Source organism: Varroa jacobsoni, unplaced genomic scaffold (genome assembly GCF_002532875.2).
Source record: "Varroa jacobsoni isolate VJ856 unplaced genomic scaffold, vjacob_1.0 scaffold_1488, whole genome shotgun sequence".
Taxonomy (NCBI): Eukaryota; Metazoa; Arthropoda; class Arachnida; order Mesostigmata; family Varroidae; genus Varroa; species Varroa jacobsoni.
In genome coordinates, this window is record NW_019214390.1 from 109,790 (window position 1) to 133,599 (window position 23,810).

The 23,810-nt window shown below is 43.8% G+C and overlaps 1 protein-coding gene across 6 annotated transcripts in view; it reads right to left on the reverse strand.

Moving 5' to 3' along the window:
• Nucleotides 1–23,810, reverse strand: part of LOC111270538 (uncharacterized) — a 170,125-nt gene that overhangs the window by 102,632 nt on the left and 43,683 nt on the right. For all 6 annotated transcript variants that reach the window (XR_015314977.1, XM_086972521.1, XM_086972520.1 and 3 more), the window contains exons 2-6: nt 21,930–22,132; nt 17,784–18,183; nt 15,073–17,672; nt 14,632–14,736; nt 14,367–14,406 (exon numbers count right to left, since the gene is read on the reverse strand). Coding sequence is in view for 5 of the 6 variants with exons in the window: in XM_086972521.1 (XP_086828647.1) it covers nt 14,367–14,406; nt 14,632–14,736; nt 15,073–17,672; nt 17,784–18,183; nt 21,930–22,064 (3,280 nt within the window). In the remaining variant the exon portion in view is untranslated. The remainder of the gene's footprint in view (nt 1–14,366; nt 14,407–14,631; nt 14,737–15,072; nt 17,673–17,783; nt 18,184–21,929; nt 22,133–23,810) is intronic.

Genomic DNA, 23,810 nt, shown 5'->3' on the forward strand with positions numbered 1-23,810 from the left:
ATATACTTACAACACTACAGCTTACATTCGAAATCCGGTCCGTGCTCTGTGTTGACCTAATACCAACTGCACTATATTCACAATAGTCGAAGGCCGTCTACGCATGCGTACGGTAAGACCAAATCCTGACGCCACACTGAGGAATCAACGTCATTATAAATCAATGGCGTGTTCTCTCACAGAAAACTTTCCGATTTTCATTCTCAGATGTCCTTTCATTTTCACGCCACTGTTGCTACCGTTTAATAGCTGCATTCTGCCGTTTCCCTGTCCCCCTACCGAAAATCGTATCTTCTCACTCAATGCTGTGACATCCACATTCCAACGAGAGATGAAAGGCAGGGTGGCTGGCCTTATTAGGATATGCTGTCTCATATACGTGTGTGGACATCTACCCATTAGGGTCCCGATAGAGACGGACAGATCACAGGCAGGTGGCTAGATATTTATAGCTGCAGTAGAAAGGGAACAACGTAAGTCAAAAGCGAATAGGACGCCAGACAGTTTGTCACCAGCTCAGTGGGTAGACGTGAAACGGGCAGAGATAAAAAGGCCGTCGTCTCTTCAAATAAACCCGCAACAACGTTACTCTGATGCGTGCCGGTGCGACCGACAACCAAATGGAGCTCTAAATCTATTAAATTTTTTGAATAATGATTTAACATAGCTTCTATTGAAGCTTTAGCTGATAGTACTAATAGTACTCGCTAAACCTTTCTATCATAGTACGATCAGAAGATTTTTGTAAGCCTCCAAAGAGCGAATGCATCGGAAACCGCGTTACACTTACTTCCGTGTATAGCCTCTCTAATGAGACCTCGTTTGTCCATATTTGTAGTTATTATTAATAGATACAGATTAAAGAAAAGTTGCAGAAACTAAAATCAATTTATCAAATGGCGGTTAGTCAAGTACGTGAAAAGTAAATGAACTAGGCCTTGCCAAAATCTATTAGTCAAAAAAGCAGCCAGAGAGAAAAGGACTTGCTGACTGTAACAATGGCCACTGTTACCATAGAAATCATATGGGAACGGCACGTTGATGTCTTCGGTTCTGTTTTAGCAACAGAAGCTTTGACCTTTCCTGTCCTCTTTTTCGTCTATTTCATTTTTATTGTTTCCCCTCTCTTTTTTCCCTGAACCTTACTTCTGTTGTCTAAAGCAATTTATACATCGTTGTCGTTTACTTGTTCATTTGTGCAATTTTCACCTTTACTCGAAATCCCACGAAGGATCGTCCACAACAGGCTGCCGAGGCCATTCAAGACGTTCGTTAACGTTGTCTGCCATTGGCCTGTAGTGTGAGCAAGCCACGAACAAAGCTGCTTCCTTGATGTGGAAAAGGGACGCTTAATGTTCGGATTCCTGCTACAAGCAGTGTCGTCTATTGCCGGTGGGCCTACGACATTGAATTGGTTCCACATTGTGCAATTGTTGCTTGAAAGTAGAGGGGCGGTAAGAAAAGATTTATAGATAATTCTGCTGTTGCTACATCTACCGCGGCGACAGCAGGAGCGGATTGGGCAGTCGCTGTTATCTGGAAATTATGTGATTGGTAGAATGGCGATGGATTCCTTCCCTCTGCCGTTATTTGTATCCTGTTACCTCCTGTGATTGAGTGATTTCAATCCAGAAAATGATTAGAAATCATAATTTATTAATGTTGATGACGCATTAGCGACAAACGAACAAAACATTGACCGAACATACGCTAGCGTTGCTACCGGCATGAAAAGATGGTTAATAGTTAACTCCGTAGGAAAAACGGCAAGGTTTTTGTGGTGTTGGTTTACCGCTCCTATGAAGTTACTGTGGATAATTCGATAAAAACAACTGTACATTATACGTATGGCGTCAAGTCCTAGTTTTTTTTTATCAGAACTCAACTAAAGTATGAAGGCAAATAATTGGTATAACCAATTGGGTCGCGATAACTTAAGACGTGACGCTGTAACAGGTCCAAATAACTGGTCTATCAACAGCGTAGTTCTTCAATGTTGGGAAAGTGTGCTTACAAGATGTACTATTAAATTGACGCGTGAACATAAACGCTTTAATAAACGTTGCGAACATAATCAAAATAGTTTGTCTATAAATCTTCGTCTGTTTTTTTTGCATACTTTGTGGGACTCTGCATGTACCACGCATATCGACGGATCGGTAAAACAATCCAAAGAAGCCAACGTCCGAATCCTAATTTTCACGATGTATAATTTCAGAGATGACTATCTTTGGCAACTTTGTACAGGGAACCAAAGTATTATTGCGAACGCGATTTAAGAAGGAGCACACACTTTCCTGGCGTATAGTCGCTCTCCGTGTCAATTTGAATCGCCTTATTTTTAGCATTTTGTGCGAGCGCCGTTACGTTTGTCCTAACTGCTAGACCTTAGCCACGTGTGCACAGTCCTTTCTTTCTTACCATTGTTGTATACAACGCCAATGTCGACTAGTTACAGCTGCAGTTGATGCAGCTGTTGCTATACTCAACTGTTTAATCGCCATAGCTCTTCGCATCGCACCATTAAAACGTTGTATTACTGCCATCTACGGTGCTCACTTTTAGGCAGGTACTCGTGTCTGACTGTGTTTGAGACCAGACAAGTACTTTAGCTTCTACGTTTCCGCTAAACGTACGCGTTCTGTCTTACTTCTGCTGCGGTACTTTTCGAACGCGCAAAATCCACTGTTACAGGTATTATCGAATTATAGCGACCAGGCATGTTTGAGGCAACATATCTCCAATCAACGTTACTGTTCTCTACTAGGTTTCTTTATTGCCGGCGCTCCAGAAGTCTCTGTCAGTGCTCGTTTACCCCCCCCCCGCTCCCCCCTTCACTTGCACCGCCCCCAGAAAGGTTTTTCTGTAACAGTCCCATCAGGTGTTTTGCCTTCTAGCTTTCCTGCTTATCGTTGTCATTATTATCTGTGTGAAAGGCGCGTAGGAAACGTGCCGCCGGAAGACACCAAACAAATGACGACATGGACCGAACTCGCTACCTGTGCAAATGTACGCCGCCGAAAGTAGAGTACATACGAAGCGTCAATACAGCAGGTAATGCATGGAGTGCGACATGCGAGGGCTATCATTCTACTCTGCACAGCTAGAAAATTCAACTAGCTGCTGTAGAACATGTGCTGGTGACTGTTTACCCAACGATGCGACGTCCATCACGTTTTGTCGCTCGCGTATCGTATGAAACGACTGTAACGTCACGAGCGTAGAAAAGTGCAGGGGGTCCCTGGCAAAAATCGATCAATTACGGAACGTCGGAGTAGTGATCAGTACGATTCAGTATGGCCGCGCGACAGAAGTATTAAGATGAACGAATTCGACCTCTGTCCTTGGTTCGGGCGCCAGCTGGTCGGTGGTAGTCAGCTGTTGTAGAGACAGCATATGCGTGGATGCGATTTAAGGGACCGTAATAAAATTAGTGTTTCATCTGTCGAAAACCATCCGATGGCGAATGAATCTTCAAACGTTTATTATACAAGTACAAGTGAAGCGCACGACCCACACGGGATAAGCGTAATCACATCGATCTATTTGAAACGACCACTACCGATGCGACTCGTAGCCTGTTTTCCCCCTGATTGCCATTGTTGTCTCTATCGATTTTGTTTTGTTCGATAACTTGTGGCTCGCTGATCCACACGAGTAGATGCGCGCGTACCAACTTATAACACGTATATTGTTGTTAGCTTCGGCGGCGTCGTCGTCATTGCTCTGATGAATATGGCTTAATTAAATCGAGCTAAATCGAAATTTAAATAAAGCCCCTAGCGCATTTTTTTGCCATTCGATTTCTATGCAATGAACCAACCGCAGCATTATCCTCTGCACATATGCATGACGTTCGAGTTTCCATTTGCGAATCTACTTCAGCGTAGCATGAACGCGCGGGGGGTGCAGACCAGTGCTGTCACGTTGCGTGACGTCGTCATTGTTTCACCACATCGCACAGCGTCCCAGTCCGGCTTCGCGCTAAGCGTCTGACGCTTGTCGGCTTTAGTCTAAGAGCGTGTAGCGGTAGCATTGGCTCCCACAGACCAGAAGCTTGCACGACGTGTCTACTCCCGAGCAAAGCGTTCACCGAGTTCGTGCGTATCTTCTTCGCGCTAGACACACATTCCCGGGCGGGCGCAAATCCCATAGTCGACAAAAGAACAAGGGTACGCGCGAAAAAATTATGCAACATACAAATAGCAGCATTCTTGACAATTGGCTATTATTGTCCCGTTCGTCGTTTTGTATCGCGTAATGTATCAGGCATATGTGATGCTACTGCATATAGTTATGCGATGATATTATTATTTTAGTGTTATGCCCCTTGTTTCAGTTTGTAGAACTATTATCTCAACTATCACATATACACAAACATAAGGCCATTACCATCATCTATTCAACAAGACAGAGTGTGTGTACAAAAAATATTTCTGTTGTCCTATCACGCATGTACCTAGGCTAGGTTACAGATATAATAGATGGGATTTGGCACAACATATTCTGTACCAATAAGTTTTACTCAACATTATTCTTATAACCTATAGCGTCGTTACCTGGACGCCTTTGTCGTCGTCATTCTCCGGCTCTCCGTCGTTCGTGCATTCGCTGCTCTCGATTTCAGCTGGTTGTAGGGAGGCGGCCGTACAACGACGAATCAGCAGTTTCCGGTTTGATGATAGCGACTGGAACAGCTGCGATTTGGACAGGGGCTGCAACGACAGTCTGGGCACGGATAGCCGCCGTGGACCAAGATACAGCCGCTGAGCGGACTCGGACGCGCGTCGCTCGGAGCGTTCGTTGGCGCTAGCCGGGGCCATCGGCGCCGACTGGCGTCGGAGTTTGCCAGATCGTTCAGACTCTGGCGACAGCGACATTTTTGTATCGGGATGACTAACCAGAGGCCCTCAAAGTGATAAGTAACTCGACGGATTTGACGGGGAACTGGAAGCTGACGCTTCCAAACACGATGACAGCAGCGAGGCCGTGTCACACTCGAAGACTGCTCTGCGAGATATAGAGTGAGTGAACGACACATGAAAAAAAAGAGAAGCAGGAAAAACGAACGATCCCGCAGCGCAGCCGACGATAAGAAGCGGAGTTGAAGTGGTAGAACAAATAAAAGGGTACAACTAAGAGGCAGAGAGAATTTCTGCTGGAAACAGAAGGCAGAAGGGCCTCGGCTCCTATACAGAGGCGGAATTTCCGCGCAACAGAAACAAAACAGAAGTGAATGCTGTAATCCGGTTGATGATCTCCTACTGAAAAAATGACGGCCGTAGCGAGCAAAAGAAACGGTCACGGCAGTGACGCTGGTGTTGGATGTACTGTCAACAAAACAATTCTGAAATAGGGAAGTTACTTGAACGGAATGGCTTGGGCAAATGCTGTAACGACAGAAGGGTGAACGTAGCAGGGAAAGAGAAATTAAAATTGAAGTACATAAACAAACTACAGGGGGAAAACAGCCATGCCATCGTTGCGCATAACATAGTGTCAGTGCTATATATATATATATATATATATATATATATATATATATATTAACAGTAGCAACGCAGCAGGATTTAGCAGGAAGCCGCCGGCAGTTAGAGCTGAGAGAGCAAGAAAAGGCTGTACGGTGACAGATAACGCACGGACTTTTCTCCAACTAGGAGCAGAAGAGGTGATTGTACTGTGATACAGTGCGTCACAGCTCGGTCTGATGGGCAAGTGACGGAAAGAGCTCCGGTATAAAGTAGTCCTGTGGAAATAGTCTTGGGCTTGTAGATGTAAAAATTGCTCTTGTCGGTATTCTGGCTTACTTTGTTTTAGTTCCGACTTCTCCAGTAAGAGCTATGGTAGGTTAATAAACAGACAAAGCTTACTGGGAGGGGAAAAGACGAGACCAGCGCCCTCTCGACAACCCTATCCGATGAGGGTTACCCAACAAGCCCCTGTAGTACACGTCGCAGTCCTGTTTGTTCTTAAGAGGAGCCAATGCCAGTGTAACGGAATGGCAACGCTAGAAAATTTAGAGGGGCAAGGAAACGTTAAACAGCGCACTCTCTAACCACTACTACTGAAAATACTCTGGAATTATTACTACAAGTTCGAAGTTATGTTTCGGTCTTCTTTTCTTGCTGAAGATTTCCTCAACGTCACAACAGCAGTATTGTACGGATTTCGGTCTGATTTCTCGATGCCTTGCTTTGAGATGTTTTTTGATTTGTTAGCTAGTTAGTTAGTTAGTTAGTTAGTTAGTTAGGTTATTATTTTCTTCTACAATAGGGCAAGCTCGAGATCTTTTTCCTTTTTCCTTGGTGACGGAACGCTGTCGTCGTTGAATCGACCCCGTCGCTATTGTCGGTGTTCCCATCGTTGTAGCGGCTGTTCGCTGTCCGAGTCCGACTGCCCTTAGTCGGTTGCCCGGAAGCCTATGGGGAGCTTCTCAGCCAGCTCGAATCTTCATGACAGAACAGCAGTTGCCTGACAAATGAAGAATCAACACAATCGGCACAACCCCATGGTAAAATCACTAGGGACACTGCAGCTACATCCGCATCGGAAGCACTAGCAGAAAACAAGTAACTCCATGAGCTCCGCTAAAAGATGAAAATTCTTGCGTCCTTGCACAAAAAACAACTGGGTTGCTAGCGGAATCGACCACGTTATAGAGTTGCCGTACGAAAAAGAAATCCACTTGTGATTAAATCTAGTTATCAACTGGAGCACCATGCTCTGGCTTATCGAACTAGGATGAACCGGCCATTATCACGACTAATATCGATCGCTCGGTTTGCTGGCGACGGAATCGTTAGCGATCAACGTGAAAGCTGCTGATAGTGAGCTTGGGATAGATGGCTTGGGAACGGTGCTCCGGGCGGGAGGTTGTTGGGTCACTCCGCCAATGGTTGAACTAATCCCGTGAAGAAAATCGTTAAAGAAGGGTGTCATCAGAACAGAGTGTCATTGCTGGTTTGGTACGGTTACTGCTAAACGTTGGATTGACTACGCGTATATCCTTTAGCGAAATCGCAGTCGCTAAAAGGGTATAGGGAAATGAAGACAGGCTTCAACACTAGACTGTATTATGTCTTCGTATGCAGGGAGCACCGTCAATCCGCCGTATTACTGCATTTTAAGTTTTCCGTGCAGAAGATCTCCCTGGCCAGACACTTCACACTCTTTTCTTCCATTCTACGTCATTGCACTACAGGCTATCAGCACACCCACGCAGGCGTTTAACTAATTAACACGAACTCCAGCAAATTCGAACATCAATAAACTTCAACAGCTTTCACAGTAAATGATCCGACACAGACGACATCGATCAACTCTGATTTTCGATAGTACAACACATATCTATCTGTATATGTCAATGAAAAATATGAAACGAAGGACGAATACACTACTTGCTATGTTTATGGACAAAATGCTGGCACTCATTCACTAACTGTGAGCCAAATAAAACACAGAGAACAGAGGTGGCTCGATGCAAAACTTCACAACGTCACCTCATAACGCCGCACTATTGTTTGACTACTCTGATATTCACTTTTCACGAACACTTCATTATTCCGAAGCTTTCCAACCTGCTATATAGTGGCTTCTACCGCACTGTTCATCACCTAATAGCATATTTGGCATTTAGTCTTTGTTCGTAACGCATTGCCATGTCGTTGTAGTACCCAGAATACCTCATAACAATAATCATGACAACGATATACAAAGGGAAAATAAGCACAAGATACTAAGCTAAAGGGCACCACAACAAAAGCTGATATCCTGAAGGGCGCACGATATTTCTTGCAAGAAAAGAGACGAACAAGTCATCCAGTCAGTAAATCCACCATGCCGCGAATGGTAGTTCATCAGAAGACGGGCAAGTTTATAGAATATGCGGAGGGTCAATAGATTTCTAGCAGGCGGGCTCTACCAGAAGCTAACCTGAGCGTAGCTTGGACCTTGAACATTACTTGCTGAGGTACTTCTCGTACGGCAGTATTCTACGAGATACAATCATAAGGGCACATAACTCTATTTCTGACACACTGAAATCTTAATGAATGTTTAATGGAAAGGTTTTAAAGGAGATCCAAAGTTAACTTCCGATCGCTTCCTCAACAGCTGTCGCTTTGGTTGTTGCACGCTAGATATAATGGGAATAACGAGCACTGGTCTACTACGTTAAATTTTGATAACGATTTATGATACTGACTGAGTCAGTTGTAGCGGAAAGTGACGCAACAAAAAGTTTAGTAATAGTGGCAGCAACAAACACGATGGTCTCAACAGAAATACCGGCGGTATTTTGTCTTTCCCCACGAGACATTGTCAATGCCGTGGCCGCCAGGCCGCTGCTGCTGCGCCTGCGACCAGCGGCAGTGTCACTTGCTCTGTTTGGGTTAGATCGACGGCTGCAGATCAGGAGAACCGGCGGTGGCGGTAGTAGTGATGGTAACGGCAGCAGCGGCAGTCGTCGAGCGCGCGGGACCTGCTCTCGAAAAAGAGGAAAGGGGAATTCGCCCCCATAAGGAACAGAGAAGCCGAAGGACGTCTAGAATAGTTGAAGCGAGGCCGTACTAAAGCTGCTGCCAGAAGAGGATGAAAAGGAAAGGGCGAGGGTGCTAAGGACGACAGAGACCCTCTCCTGTATGAGCTCAACTCTCCACAGTCGCCTACAGGCCAAGAGTCCCACGACAGCAACCAAGCAAGTGCGAAGACCTGACTAAACGCGGCACGCAACAAATGAGGACCCGAACCCAACGAGGCGTAAGGCCTCGCCAAAAGCAGCCCCACTCCACCCAAGCTTCGAGCAGCGAAAATAAAAAAACAAGACAATAGAGTTTTATTTCGTTGGCGATAGGCAGAAAACAGTACGAGTATTACTAGAAGCTCGAAATTTTTTAACTTTTTCCTCACAGTTATTTCACGACTTGATTCGGCGCAATTTCTATGGACCGCGAACTGGATCCTAAGTTCAAAGCTTGCAGGTCAAGCAATTATTGCCTCTAATAAGCTGTGTGCTTCTGCCTGACACAATGTGTTCTCTTGTGACACCAACAGACTTTTCATAGCGTTAATGAAGTCTTATTCTCCTGGTCGTTCTATTTTTAGGAATTCCACATTGTGTCGCAGATGGCTACACGGTGAGACATCAGTAATGCTGCTAGCTTGGACAGCCACATGTTAGACTTCTCCTATACATTTACCTATATCGATATCAGCAGATGCTTTGAATGATGGCATCACTAAAAAATGAAACAAGGGAACTTTTGCATTGCCGGTCAAATCTCGAAGTAGACAAGTTAACCCGTCTTGAGAATTATAGTGAAAAACTACACTAGGAAGATGCCAATTGTAGACGCTTGCTATCATAGCTTGTTGTTATCGTCGCTATTCCATCGGAGGCAAGAAAGAGTGCAACCAAGAAAAAATTTTCTCTCATTAGCTTAGCCTCAAAAACCTATTGAGGAAGAAATCTCGGTATCAACGATGGAGCAATTGGAGACGCTCAAGAAAAAAGGATATAATTATAATAGCAACCTTTTCTATTGCCATTTGAATTTTAGTAGAGGATCAGAATATGTCTACGTTCAGATTGGACCCTAGGTTAGCTCTGTATCAGTAGGCCAACACGTTACTACTGTAGCTTCAAGGACAAAAACTCCAAGCAGCATTTAGCCTGGAGGATCTTCATGTCCCTAAACCAAATACACGGGAAATAGCGCTTCAAAGATTCTAATGAAGATTAGAATTACAGCATGCGGGTGAAACAATATTGAATTCTATGAACAGACAACACAACGTCGAATACATTGGATCTTGTTATAATCCTTAAAATGTCAGTACTAGGAAAAACGACTTAAGGAGGAGAGCACACAACTTCATCGTACTACATGTCCTTTTTTTAGAATGTACGTTAAGTTTAGCTCAATCAATTCTTTTCTTTAGACCCCTAATAAAAAGACTATCATTGCCAATACGTTACTATAGAACTCGTCTTCCTCTCCTAATAACACCGTTGTTGGCGCCTTAATTCCTTGAAAACCTAAAGGCCAAAAATAGCTTTATGCTACTTCAGCCCCACACGCATTAAGGCCGTACTGGAGACCCCTTTAACGATGTGCTGTTAACGACCGTAAAAAGTGCCGCTTACTATAAAGTATAGCTTGCATATTGCCTAGGTCTTACGACCTTCTTGCAAGTCGGCTAATGTAGAAAAAAAGCCTTGCGCTTGCTGGTTCAGCATGCAAAGAAATGTTCCCCGTAATCCGGCGATGTCAGCCAAGCTCATGTTTCACTTAGAAAAACAGCTTAACTCAAAGCTTCTGTCGACAGCCACTAGGATTAGTACCATTAGGCCAAAACACTGATATCAGCCTGCTATTACTTTCTGGCTGTTTCTAGTTCTGCGATCTCAATGAAAACCGTTTCAGATTGCCAGCGGAAAAGGTGGCCTCGAAACGCTGCTGGTCTCAATATCGTCTCATAATGGCACTAATCACAGTTCTGTACAGCAGTCTACGCTTTGCCTTCCATTCGGAGAGCGAAATCGAAAAAAGCATTAATAAGAATCATTCCGTGTCCCCTTTTGTCCACATCTTTTGTTTCTGTCAATGAGTTATTTATTAACAGTGGCGATCTTTGACCTGTTTTGACAGTTTGGAAAATGCTGGGTGACGGTTATGGCCGGTTATTTTTATATATATATATATATATATATGAAATCGGACTGGCTTAACTTCGTCGTTGGCTGGCAGGAACGAGCACTTTACAGCTAGTCGCTCTGTGCTTATATAGTTGTGCACGTGTGTTTATTGATTAACTCATATTACAATGCTCACACGGACTAGGCCACACTTATCCGACGTGGTGTCTTCATCACGCAACCGGTGTCTGCTAGCGCTTAGTGGGTTCACGTTGTGCTGTTTAGTTTCCCGGAAGCAGTTGCCCACGGGTGCGTGTCGGACGGCGTCTTATTTTTCCAAAGCTGGATAGCTAGTGACACAACTATCGGTCCTGAAAGCTGTCGAGGATGTCTTGCAAGCACCCAGCAACAAACGCACACAACCAAGTTTTCTGTCGTTTTGAGGCCTTCGTGCTTTCGGGGCAGTAGATGTAGTGAATGCCGCCGTTCGTACTGCTCAAGAGGGTGAATACTTACCTTTCGTCAGTGGTCAAGTGGTCAGCACATACATTGCCACGTACATAGAATGGGACTCATCTTTTCTCGCAAGCCGGTACACCTTATACCAACGTGCGCGCACCTAACCTAACCTAACCCATATCATCTCGTCCAAAAAATAGCATGCCACTCGTCGGCGTACGGTTTTGATTGGGTCCGTATAGCCCCGATGATTAATAGAAAACACAAATGCCTTGGTTGATTTGGCAATAAGGGTCGTTATCTCCTAGGAGTGACCTGAAATACTACGCTTTTCTTGAGAATGAGTCCATGGATCTTACATCCTGTCCGCGACGCTTGTGCCGGGTGGCTATTGCACCATGATGAAGTTGCCACGTGTCAAAGTGAACATCTGGGTTAGCGGACCGCAATAGCGCCCCAAAGTTTCACAGTGCCAGCATATCTTCGAGTCTGATTTGCCTTGCTTTGATAACCGCGACTCCCACCTGAAGGTCTTACACATCGATATAGTCTCTCTCGGAATAACAACAGCAGCCAGTATCTTCTGCTGAGTGGATGGATCTTTGAAGGCGGACGCCGGGTTCTGCTAGCGTATAGTCTTAAACCACTCGAACTAATTTGGCGTAAGTATTGACTCTGGTCGCTGTGATGCAGTTTGCAAAAGTACCCGATTTTGCAATTCTTTGGACGTTAATCGAAAACACGCTGAATTTGAGCTTGATCCCCAGCTCATTCAGATCTACATTTGGCACATGTAAACGTTTACCCATTCTTCCTGTAGAGGCAAAAGGACTACTCAGGCCACTCAGATTCCCTTCAAAGGACAACGATCGTAGAGCTCTTTTTGAAGTCGTGTCATGTATTCGTGTCCTGCGCGTGCGAAGTGAACCACACTCAAGACCCTTCCCACAGACACGGACCTGCTTTTGCTATTATCTGGTCAGCCGACTTCCTGAGATCTTTATTTAGGCGCTTAGATTCCTTTGCCCAACTTTTCGGACGGCCCTCGTTGAAGGCCAGTTCCTGCAACTTCGTCCAGTTACCTAGGGACTAGACACATCGGCTAACCGACGTATTCATATGGCCAAGCGTCCCACCGGTGCCATTAACGTAAAACGATTGACTACAAGGAGTGCTTTACAGCCGCTCGCCCTGCGACTAGATCGTCGTAGACAAACTTATCCATTAGCTCGTATCGTAATAGTTACACTATTATAGAATAGGATCGAACGCTCCCGCGAGCTTTGCCCCGCGTCAGTTTTGCCATTGAGTAGCTTTTAATTGACCTGGATGTCTAATTACATGTATAATAGAGAAAACAAAATAGCTACCAATCTATCTTTTTCAAAGCAGCTACAATCTATCTTTTTCTTAGCTTTTTTCTATAATATAACGTAAAGACGGTTTGTCATGCAACATAAGCTGAACACAGTTATTCACGCAAGCGATTTTTACGAAAATATTTATTTATACATTTGATTATATTAGCGCGGATCGTACTAGTGACCTACTTAGTGTTTTTAAGCGGTGGTGCAGAAAATGAAAAAGGTTATTGTTTGCGGTTTACAACAACCAGACAGTTTAACATTACGCTCTACGGGCAAAAGCAATCTTCGCTTCTCAGGCGCAAAAGTATTTGCCTAATCGGCTTCATCTTTTACGCAAACGTGCCCGAAAAACAAGAGAGCTCTAGCGACCTATAAAAATAAGGCCAATCCGAGCTCCTTTGGGTTGGACAAGCCCACCGATTTAGACTCTTAGCAATAGATAAATATATACACATCTGCTACCAATTCACCCAGTCGACCAACGCATTGTTACTTAAGACGATAATCACGTACTCAAAGCAAAGGGCCTTTGGATTTACAGAGCAGCCTTTGAAACGGCCGGGGGGGGGGGGGGGTGCCTTAGTTAACCACACTGTTCGCCTCCATTAGCACTTGTTAACCTTTCTACCTACAGTATCTGACTTGTCTGGGTGGTAGATGCTTGCTTTCGATACGGGCCTTGGTGCAGTCTCTACTGATGGTCAAAGGAGTCCAGCAAAACTGAAGGCACACGAGGGGTTTACGTCGAAGACCTACTCCTTGTTCTTTTACAAGGACGAGTAATTTTGGCTAATCTGCTCTTGAAAATGCTTTGAACAAACATCGACGAGCAGAAGATGCTTGCAGCTAATACGATAATAATCCTCGTCCAGTACCAGAGGCGTTCATTGAAGGAAATGGAACGAGATCCAACTTGTGGCAAGGAAAACTCCGATCCGCAGATTCTCTCGACACGACCCCACTTTAGCACTAGCACACATTAGTACGTCCGATTAAAACATGTAGTTGTTGGTACTCAATTGAAAATAAAGGAAAAAAGGTACTAGTAAGGTAGATAATACACTTGACATACGAACGCCGTACATAACAACGTGACAAACGTCTCGAACGGTAATAGCTATACTAACGAGATCTCCATGAATCTTGGGAATCCCTAGGAAGCGCCGCTGCTACAATAAAGCTGATGGCAGAGCTTCTTGATTACCGTCGATTGTAGCTGCTACCAAGCGTAACGACACCAATTTCCCTACCAACGACTATTCTATACCAACAACTTCGACAGGTCGACTCTTCAAATATTTAGCTTTTTCGCTTTGTTTTGCCCAGCGCTACATATAAGTATTTGAAATATCGTTTGTTAAAACGTGCTGCCCAAATTCAAATGAGACAGATGCTGATTATGGTGAAATTGTTATGCCTAGCTTAACCAGAATCTACATTGCGTCGATTGTGTTTAGCGATCCATTACCAGTCAAGGCTTTTATGTGCCTCAGGTTGCTCGAAGCCTGTGTGCCGATCGAGATTCTCTGAACGGACAATTGGTAAAGTAAAGAAGAAAAAAAATAGCGCCGTGGTCCGTATTTGTTCTCATTCTTTCATTTAAATAGCAGACGATTCTACGAAGTTGCACGCATAGATGCCTAGGCGTTGTTTCTAAAATTTTCATTCCTGTCACCGTGCGACGTCTGCCAGATAATGTTACATAAGAAAATCAATTAACCCGTTCCTCTCAGGTTGACTCAATTGATATTTGGTGCGCTTCCTCAGAGAAGGGCATCTCGATAGGAATATTTGTTACCACGGTGATGTGCTTCGATGCTTAGAATCTTAAAAAACGCTGTAATAATGGAAGGACACAACGTTCTTTAGCCTATCACCACCATTGATGGCAAAGATCTACTTACCGTTAAGGTCTGTCACGGAATTGGAGCGGCTTTTATCGACCTATATGAAGGAAACCATTAATATGCACACAAGGTCAGTATTTGAGTAGGTATTCTTAGAAGCGTACTCGTATAAACGTTAGTCGCCTGCCTTTCGGCCAAATTTGCCTTTGATCGTAATCTATTAAAGATGCCTCATTCCATTGCTGAATTACCATCATTTATGTTATCTATCAGATTCTATACTAGATACAAGATAAGTGGACCGTCAACTTTTAGGACTTACTTCATGAGTGGACGACAAGATGCACCCCGTCGAGGTTTGATTATTGTGCGGCGGCGGCGGCGGAGCCTGCCGCTCTCTATGCCCATTTTGGCCTTTGTCATTGTTCTGAAAAATGTTCGACGTCTATAAGATACTGTGATATACGAATGAGTTTTCTGTGAAAGTTAGATACAGCGGGATAAGGGTTTTATAATCAGTAAACACAATTGAAATGTTTAGATACTTCCTGTTTACTTAGCTGTAAACCGAGCATGTTGATCTGTTTCCTAAATTGCGTTACTAAGATAATCAGCTAAAATTTATTCGTTAGAAGAAAATATTGAATTCGATGCGCAAAAAAAATATCAACTGTTTGAGCACAAAGGCAAAATGTGAAGTAAGTGATCAGTCTAGTAAAACAAACAGGGTATAGAAGATGTATGGCTTTTATCAGTAACACACCTTTGATCGCAATTTCACCTTGTCACCATTGTCCTTGCGTAGGATTGGCAGGGAGTTGGTTTTTGCGGCATAGCTTGTGCACGCATGCAAGAATCGCATCGCTTTGCTTGACGAACACTTCTTGCATAGCCCTTTCTTTGCGCTATCGCCATTGGATTTTGTAATGATGGGCTTTCCGCAGAGACACACTTCAACCCGTTGAACCGCGTTTACTGGTGATGGCGAAGGAACTTGAGACGCACCGGCATAACTATTAGAGACACTGCTTGTGCTGCTCAATGTCATGGTTGCCCTGTCCCCGCTACCACTGTCGCAGCTGGCGCTCAGTAACTCCGCGACCGCTGGATCAGTTGACGATTTGACCAGATTGTTGAGAATTTGCTCACTCCGATTTAGTTCGTACAAGGCTATATCTGGAGAAGAGCTCCGGTTATCTGGCTCTATAGACGTGCTCCGAGTCATCTGCTTGCATTGTGTCTGCACATACTGCTCTTGTTTGTACTGACTTTGTGTTACTGTAGAATTTTGCCCCGGCCTCGGAAGCGGGATACCTTTGGCCGCAGCTGCACGGAGCGCCTTGGACGGGCGTACCGGGCTGAGCTCTGCTACTGAGGCCCTTTCGTGCGCGGAGGCTCGCATCAGTAACTCTATGCCGCGGCTCGTGGTTCCTTCGCCAGTTTCTTCCCTTTCATCGTTGGTGACATCAATTTTACTGCTTCCTCGGCCGCCATGCCCTAAAAAAGCATCGGCTAAGTCTCGCGTTTTCCGTCGAATCGGTAACTGGGGCTGTGATGCCAACTGTGGCAGCTGTTGTTGCTGTTTGTCCTTACTCGTGACATGCCGTTGACCTGATTGTTTCTTGAGCTCCATCGTGTGCACGCCGGAGCTTCGCGATTCCATCGTGTCGGTACTTCCACTGGGAATCGAGCTCGGGCCACTACCCGTCGATAGACAGTCCTCACTATCAGTGTGAACCTGGCTGGGACACTCTTTACCGACAGGCTCGATAGTTGTCAGAGCGGAAACAATAACCTTTTGTGAGAGCATCTGGTCCGAAACGATTTTTTTTAAGGGCGACATCTTAGCGAATTCGGCATCAAAACTAGCCGATATCGTATCTAATTGGAGATTTCGACAAAACGATTCCAACGATTCCATTGAATTTTCAAACTCTTGTGAGTAGGAATCAATTAAATGATCTTGAGGTTTGCCTTTTTGGATTCTGGGTGTGCTGTTGCTATTTTTATTTGAACTATTATTATTATTCTCCTCACTGCCTCGTTTCTCTAGAGGACGACAGTTGTGCGGTAATTGGCTTTTTTCCTTGCTTGACGGTATTACAAGTGATTTTCTCTGTTCTGAACTACGCACGTTCGAAATTATCTGCGATAGGTCCGGGTTCGATTGCAAGACTGCAGCATTCTTTTCCAAGGCGCTTCGATAGCTGATCAAAAGAGGATGTCGAGACTCTTCAAAGTACACAGTTTTCTTGTCATTCACATCTTGTACCTTCCTGCCTTCATCCTTCTTTCGGTCGTGCGCCACGTCTTGATTTCTTTTAACCTCATACGCGATATTTGGGTCCATAAGTTCTGCGAAGAACTTTGCACGGAGTTGTATATTGGTCTCCTTTGTAGACAGTGGGCGTTGAGTCGAAAAACTAGAGTCGCGTACTACAGCTCCGACTGGACTTCGGTTTTCATTTTTACTTTTGCCTTTGGGTGCAGAGTTACTGTGTGAGCGTTTTACTCGCGCAGGAGCCTCCGGTTTAATAGGAGATGGTATTGGACCCAATTTACGGTTCGCTTGACAGTCAACCAGCGTTGATACCTGACCTGGGATCGAAGGTACTTGCGCGAATTTTCGTTTCGGTCGGGTTAGCGTTGCCTTGAATTCTGCCTCAAACTCCTCAAACATGTCATCGCTAAGTGTAATTGCAGATTGTTTCCCCGACTTTGGTAAAATTTTCGGCGGTACTTGAATCGGTTTTTTAACCGCGGCTGGTGTAGGTATGGCTTTCACTGTGACGGGTGATTGAAGCTGATCTTGATCTTGCATGATCTTCATTAATGCCGCATTGAGTTGGTTATCAAGGGCCTTAAGCGTTTTTGATTGGTAAATAGATTCACGTGGGGAGGCTCCAGGTGATTCATGGAATTTTTTCATCAGAGCACGGTTTGTTTTATTAGAAATGCTTTCCTCCGATGTCCAAAGACGTGTGACGCAGCTATCATTAAGATGGTCGTTCTCATTCAAACTGTCACAAGATTTCGTCTTCCGAGCGCCGTCTACAAACTGCCAGCTAGGCGATACTTCTCCTGGGTCGCAGAATTCCTCCGGAAACGAGTCATCCAATTCTGAACGAGTGCTGATATTGCTTACATCACGACGGAATCCTCGTCGAAGCTCACGTGGAGTTGAAGGCAAAATTGGAACCGTTGAATTGAATGATTCGGACACGACCAGAGCATCTGGAGTACTTGTCACAGACGACGGCCAATACGATGAAGATGACTGATCATTAAGAACAAGGATGTGGGGATTATGAGGGATTCGCGGTGTCGGTGACTGTTTTCCTTTGGATTCAGGTGCCGAGTGTTCTAAAGCAGGTGAAATAAATATATATATGTTGTTATCTGATAAGTGACATATAAGTAAAACACAGTGTAAAAAAGCTACAAGCAAATCTATTTATTGCGTTCCTACATTACCTTTGACTTCCTCGTCAATATTGTCGAGTCCTAAAACAAGAGCCTGAGTCAGCTTCTCGATCTCTCCAATGTCCATGATAATCGATTCATCCAGATTGTGTCCTGCGTCCAGAAGAGCATCAATACCTGCTTGGCCACAATGGCGACGGTCCCAGCCACTTTGAAGGCATTGACCTCGGCGAGCAGCGCTATTTAAACTCGAGTATCCCCAGGCCGAGCGAATAAATGGCCCTGATGAAGCTGAGCTGGCTTTTACCTCTGTAACCGGGCTGGCGAAACTCATGTAGGCTTTACCACTGGACGACGACGAGGATCGTCTTCGCGGCGGAGGTATCGGCGACATATTCTTGGATGAGGACCCTTTATGACGCAACTCTTTCTCAGCCTCACCAATGAATGCCTAACCATATGCAATAAATTGGAAATAGTGCGCTTGTTACCGTTCGTTTCTCTAGGACGTAAAAATTGACAGTCATAGTAATGCAATAAATAAGCTATGAATCGTCTTGCCACTTAAGAGGGATCTCACTTCCATCTAACTTAACCGTAGTGTTATATGATTTCAAGGCTCAAAACAGGATCAGGCTGAGTAAAATTACGTAATCTGTTAGTACCCTTAACAACGATTTCTAGGGACCGCGACTGTCATAGCAGCTGTTATAGAGTTTGTGTGTATATGACAAGTGGGTTTGTGAGGCCATCTAAGGGCAAAAGCCATTGCCCGTGTTCGTCATCATGTGGATACATGATAACACCTTTCCTTAATAATGTACACGTACTACCGTAGAATTTTCTCACTACCTCATGAAAAGCATCCTTTCAAAGACAATGAGACAGGTTACGTTGTCTGGCAGACAAACTTTCTTTTGGATGACAGAAAAAGGTTTATCTGATAAGCGTATCAAAGAGACAGTGATACTGGGTGTATCCCAAATGATGTCACATACAGCACTGAGTAGCACGCTTGGCTAAAATAAAAACCGGTTGATCAAGAATTGATAAGAAACACGATTAATACGTTAACATTTTCAACCGGTGAGTTTGTGCAGTCACAATCTCATATTTACTTAGCCGATTGAATTTCAATTACTCCGCACTGAAAATGTTTTTTTCAGAGAATATTTCCCAGTCTGCGGCAAGTATCAAATGGGCATATGGATGAGCCTACGTGGGCTAGGGGCTACATGTGCCCCTCCTTTCCTTGTTCTAATCAACGTTATCCAACGTCGGTCTTAAAAATCATCACTATAGGACTTTCAACATTTTTAGCTGTACACAGTTTAAAACACCGATACAATTTTAACAATTGGACTTTTTATTAAATCGAATTTCGAAAGCTAGAGTTTTTTGAGATTTGTCTTATTTTGGCGGATTTCTGTTCAGCAATAAACATCTAGGCAACCATCTTGCCGTTCAACTTACAAGATAAACTTAAAATCAGTTGCGTTTTATAAAAGACACTACATTGAGTTATGACCGATGTCGGGGGCTATATGAGCCGCTGTATTTCGAGCATATATATGATGGGAATAGGTTCGTACGAATGCGTATATGATGAGTAGCATTAAGGCCACGCTTTTTCGTGCTCATTGAAAACACCGTGAAGACTTTATTGCTACAGCGCATCGGTCGGATTAAGGAAACTATACCAGATCGCGGTAATAACCATCATGGATCAGAATTAACTATAAATAATTACACCAGAATCGCGTACAAGCACGGACTTCAGTGCGGATAACTTGGGTTTGCATGACTGTGCTACTGTTTTACTCACTTTTCAACCCAACCCAGCTCGTCGATGTGCCAATATTTGAACCAATCAGAACTCAACTTCACACAGCACAACAGGACTTCATATTTGTGTACGGTAGATGAATCATGATCCCTGACTTGCCTAAAGTGGCAATAAAAGTTTGTAAAGCATCATGTTTTCTAGCTATAACCGCAAGTCTTTCTATGAAGAATACCACTTTTTGTTTAACCTTGTTAGATGATTAACTTCGCTCGAAATGATTAACGGCCCACCTTTGCACTATGGTTATGGCATGTATTAAAAATCCTAGTGGAAATTAGATTTTATTCGAATGAATAGCCGATATTGCAAAATCAAGGTCGAGAGGTGGATCAGTTTAAGGGGAGATGAAGTGTTCAGCGGAACTAAGGCCTGTGATGATGCCTTTCAGTACAGTCGGAGTCGCTAATAGGACTGACTTTTTTTTAAACCGACCATCGCAGAAGGTGCCAAGACGCTTACGCACGTATATCAGCGTATAGGGTCCGAACAGCGACGAAAGCTTCGTTTTGAGCAAGTAGGACAGGCGTCGCGAAGTTACAACGACGACTCGGCTATGCTGGGAACAAGCGGACGACCGCGTTACAGTTAAACCCTGGCCAAGTGTTAACCTCGAATCACCGTGACCTTGAAGGATTGACAAGAACTAATAGCTGAGTGCAGGAACGGCTCTAGGCCGTGTGTTGGCATACATACGTGAGTTGCGCGACCAAGTGTTTTAACCTGGACCAATAATCCCAGCCATTTCGGACGCTACCATTAAATAAGGACAAGGTGCTGCTCGAATAAATAGGATAGAGGAAGGGCTATATTGCTTACTAATAATTTCGCGTCAAAAAGTTTATCACATAATAAAATTGAAAGGCAAATTTTTTTTCTAGATACAATCATTCACCGTTAAGCTAGACTGATCAAAGGTGAATTCGTATATCGTAGGTCTACATGGAGTTTTGCTACGCAATGTGAAACTGGCTTTCAGGTGCCCCGAGTACTGGCACATAGAAAAATGTGATTTTGTTCGTAGATGAGGAGGGGTGGTAACAATGCACGCACGTTCTTTAAAGCCAGTTTCATTCGAATGAAGCCTGTATAATCATTATAACATTACCTAACTTTTTTTTTTTATAAATGTGTATAGTAAATCTTGATCCTTGATCCTGATTGTCTGCAACGTGGTATGTCAACCAACAGCATTTCGTTGTATTAATAAGTTATCAAACTTTCCTCGAAAGCGACCATATGTGATGCTTTTATATTAAATTATTCCAGATCTGAGTTGTAAGATACTCTCTATGAAGATCAGCAAGGAGGGGCCCCATGGCATAATGCACCCGCAGGGCAAAGATGTATACTGTATTATACGGGATAAGACCTCAGACCGGATGAAACCTACAGTATCATCAAACTGATGCAGTGTACAGAGCGTGTTACCAGCTAAAGCATCCCGCTTGACAGATTTTTTACTGTCCTTTTACAGGTTCCGAATCATTTCTATCTGTTACATAGTACTATGTAAAAGCCATTCCTCTGCTAAACGATTACAATATCTTGCATCGAGTAAGTGTAAAGATCATATTATTTTTAAGCGGTAGCTTAATAAATGCCTTCCAACAGAAAGCGACACTAACTGCAAAAATACTGGGTACCCGCTTGAAGCTAGAAATATTTCCTTGATAGCAAAAAGCATAAGTTGTATTGCACGCGAGGAAACTAGAATTCTATACATACAGAAGCATTGCACTACCGTTCTAAGTTCTAATAGATGTCTTAGACTGCCTTCCGCCGTAACTATTCTACTATCTAATACGAGGTTTGGAAGAGTCAGTTCTTGCAATTGCAAGGGAAGTTACTTCGATAAATAGCTTCTAATCTCAAACTTCTCATTATTCGAGCTAGATTAACTTGACCTAGTTCTCTCTCCCTAGAGAGACCCAATTTGGACGTACACCTAGACGTCTAACAATGCATCTATCTTGATAGACTCTAGATATGATTCAAAACCGAAAACATTTTCATCCCATACAGCCTAGATAAGGCAGCCCGGATCGTAACGAATTGGAAAACATAAATAAATACCTGTGTACTATGAATATAAGTTTAGGTCATTGAATCATATGCTAAATATCACTGTCTGGCTCCTTCCTCTGGCGTTTACGCAGAAAAAGAAGACGCTGAATTATACTTTCGTAGAAACCCAAGTGCGCAGAAGCGCTCTAAGTGAAACATATCGTTTCAAAAAATTGAGATGGAGTGAACAGCGATGCATAGGTGTTGCAGACATTCAAAAAGACTATTTCTGAATATCAACCTCTTAATGGGTTAGGAATGAGGGGTGTAGATGAAGTCATGCTCACATTGGCTGAGTCGAGGTAGACGTCGAGTTCGTGCAGGAGATCCGCTTTACGACTATTCCACGGCGGAGCGGCCTGGGATAGAGATCGAAACTGTTCCACAGGAGTGGATTGAGCATTCCTAACGTAGCGCGCCATTTTGCGTGGCGCTTCTCGGCACGGTATGCGCTCTTGCGTCCCACGCAAAGCCCACGTCTATCGCTTATCTGAAATGAACAAAATCGCACAATCACAAATTGGCTTTTTGTTGTCGAAAACGCGCAAAAAAACTAAGTAGACGATTGTAAACATACCTTCCATGGATATGCGACCTGTAAGTAAGGCTGGCTCAGCGCGAGCAATTTTTTGTTAAATTTACGCGACGCATGATAGCAAAGTGAAACTGACGTTGCTACAATGTACGACATGCGTTTCCTTATTACTAGCTGCTCGTTACCACGTCTACGTTCTGTTGCTGAATGAAACATGGAAAACTACTGGAAAGACAAGGTTGTCTAGTATATCGATTAGACGCAAAAGACACGACACGCTGCTTAAGAGCAATAATAGCTTTCATAGTTTGACGCTGTGTGTATAACTCTGTCGGCAATTTCAAAATCAAGAAATTCAGCCAACACCGTCTGTGTACATAAGCGCTTAAAGTCTTCTAGAGCATAACACTCGTAGTACAGAGAGCCAATAAATGGCGCTATTCAAGATTTTTGTTTCATCAGTAATCTACCCATATAATTCTCACTTAAGCGTCTTGAGACTAGTTTCATATGAACATGAAGTCCAATTATGGCTTGAATAGCCTGCACCACCAAGCATCTGCATGCAGACGTACGATGCAGCGCGCGCGTGTGCTGCGAGGCTTGGCTGTGGTGACTTAGTCGACAGATGTTGCGGTGCTCTTTACGTTGGGCGCTTTTGTTTGAACTAGGGTACTTAAGACGGGGAAGGTTGCCGCTGAAGCCAGCAAAAACAGAGATTCTCCAATTTGCCTTCGCTGCATCGTTTTGGGTTGAATCGGGCCCAAGTTGGGTTCTGCTATTGTTATATATATATATATATATATATATATATATATATATATAGGTATAATTAGACTATAAATGGTTAAAATTACCGGCAATTGCGGATTGCTGTCAGTTTCCTCCGGGATATACATTATGGCATACGTGACTGGACACCTAGCGTTGTCCATTTGCTTTTGATAGGGTAACCTTTTCAAACCAAGTTAACAACACCTCTCTGTGTAAAGAGGCCCATGTAATCATGTCGACGTCAGTCATACGTTTATTAGAATATATAAATTGTCATGTATATAAATGTATAGATTAAAAAGAATTCATTTTAGGGACATGAATTTTCTCGCAGGTTAGTCCCACGACCTGTAGCGGATCACATATGATGGCTTACAATCATCCGTCTCCATATCCTACAGGTGGCGTTGAAGGTTATAATTTTGACCATCTGCTTTGAAATAACTTCGTACTGTACGTTTGTTCCATTCTGCACATAAGCCAGTGTGTATATCTGAATATAAATCCATTTCCGCCATCCCCATTTCTTTTATCTCACCTTTTTGGGGGATTGCGGCGCATTTGGAATCTGTAACACGGCAGCTGCCGTAAGATGCCTCTGCTGCCAACAACCAGAGGACTCTAGAATGACAAAAACGACCCTTCGCCTATTAGATAATGAATATATGCATTGTTCACCAGCGACCGTACTGAGTCGCCCACCTGGTCAAGAAGGATAAGTTAACTCGACATATATGCAAGCCGCAAAAACTAACGGCTTACTACATCCGCCATAACCTTCTTCGCCCACAGGCAAAATACTTGGGTATGTCTCATTATAGAATCAATGGCGGTGAGGCAGAAACGGCAGAGTAAGATG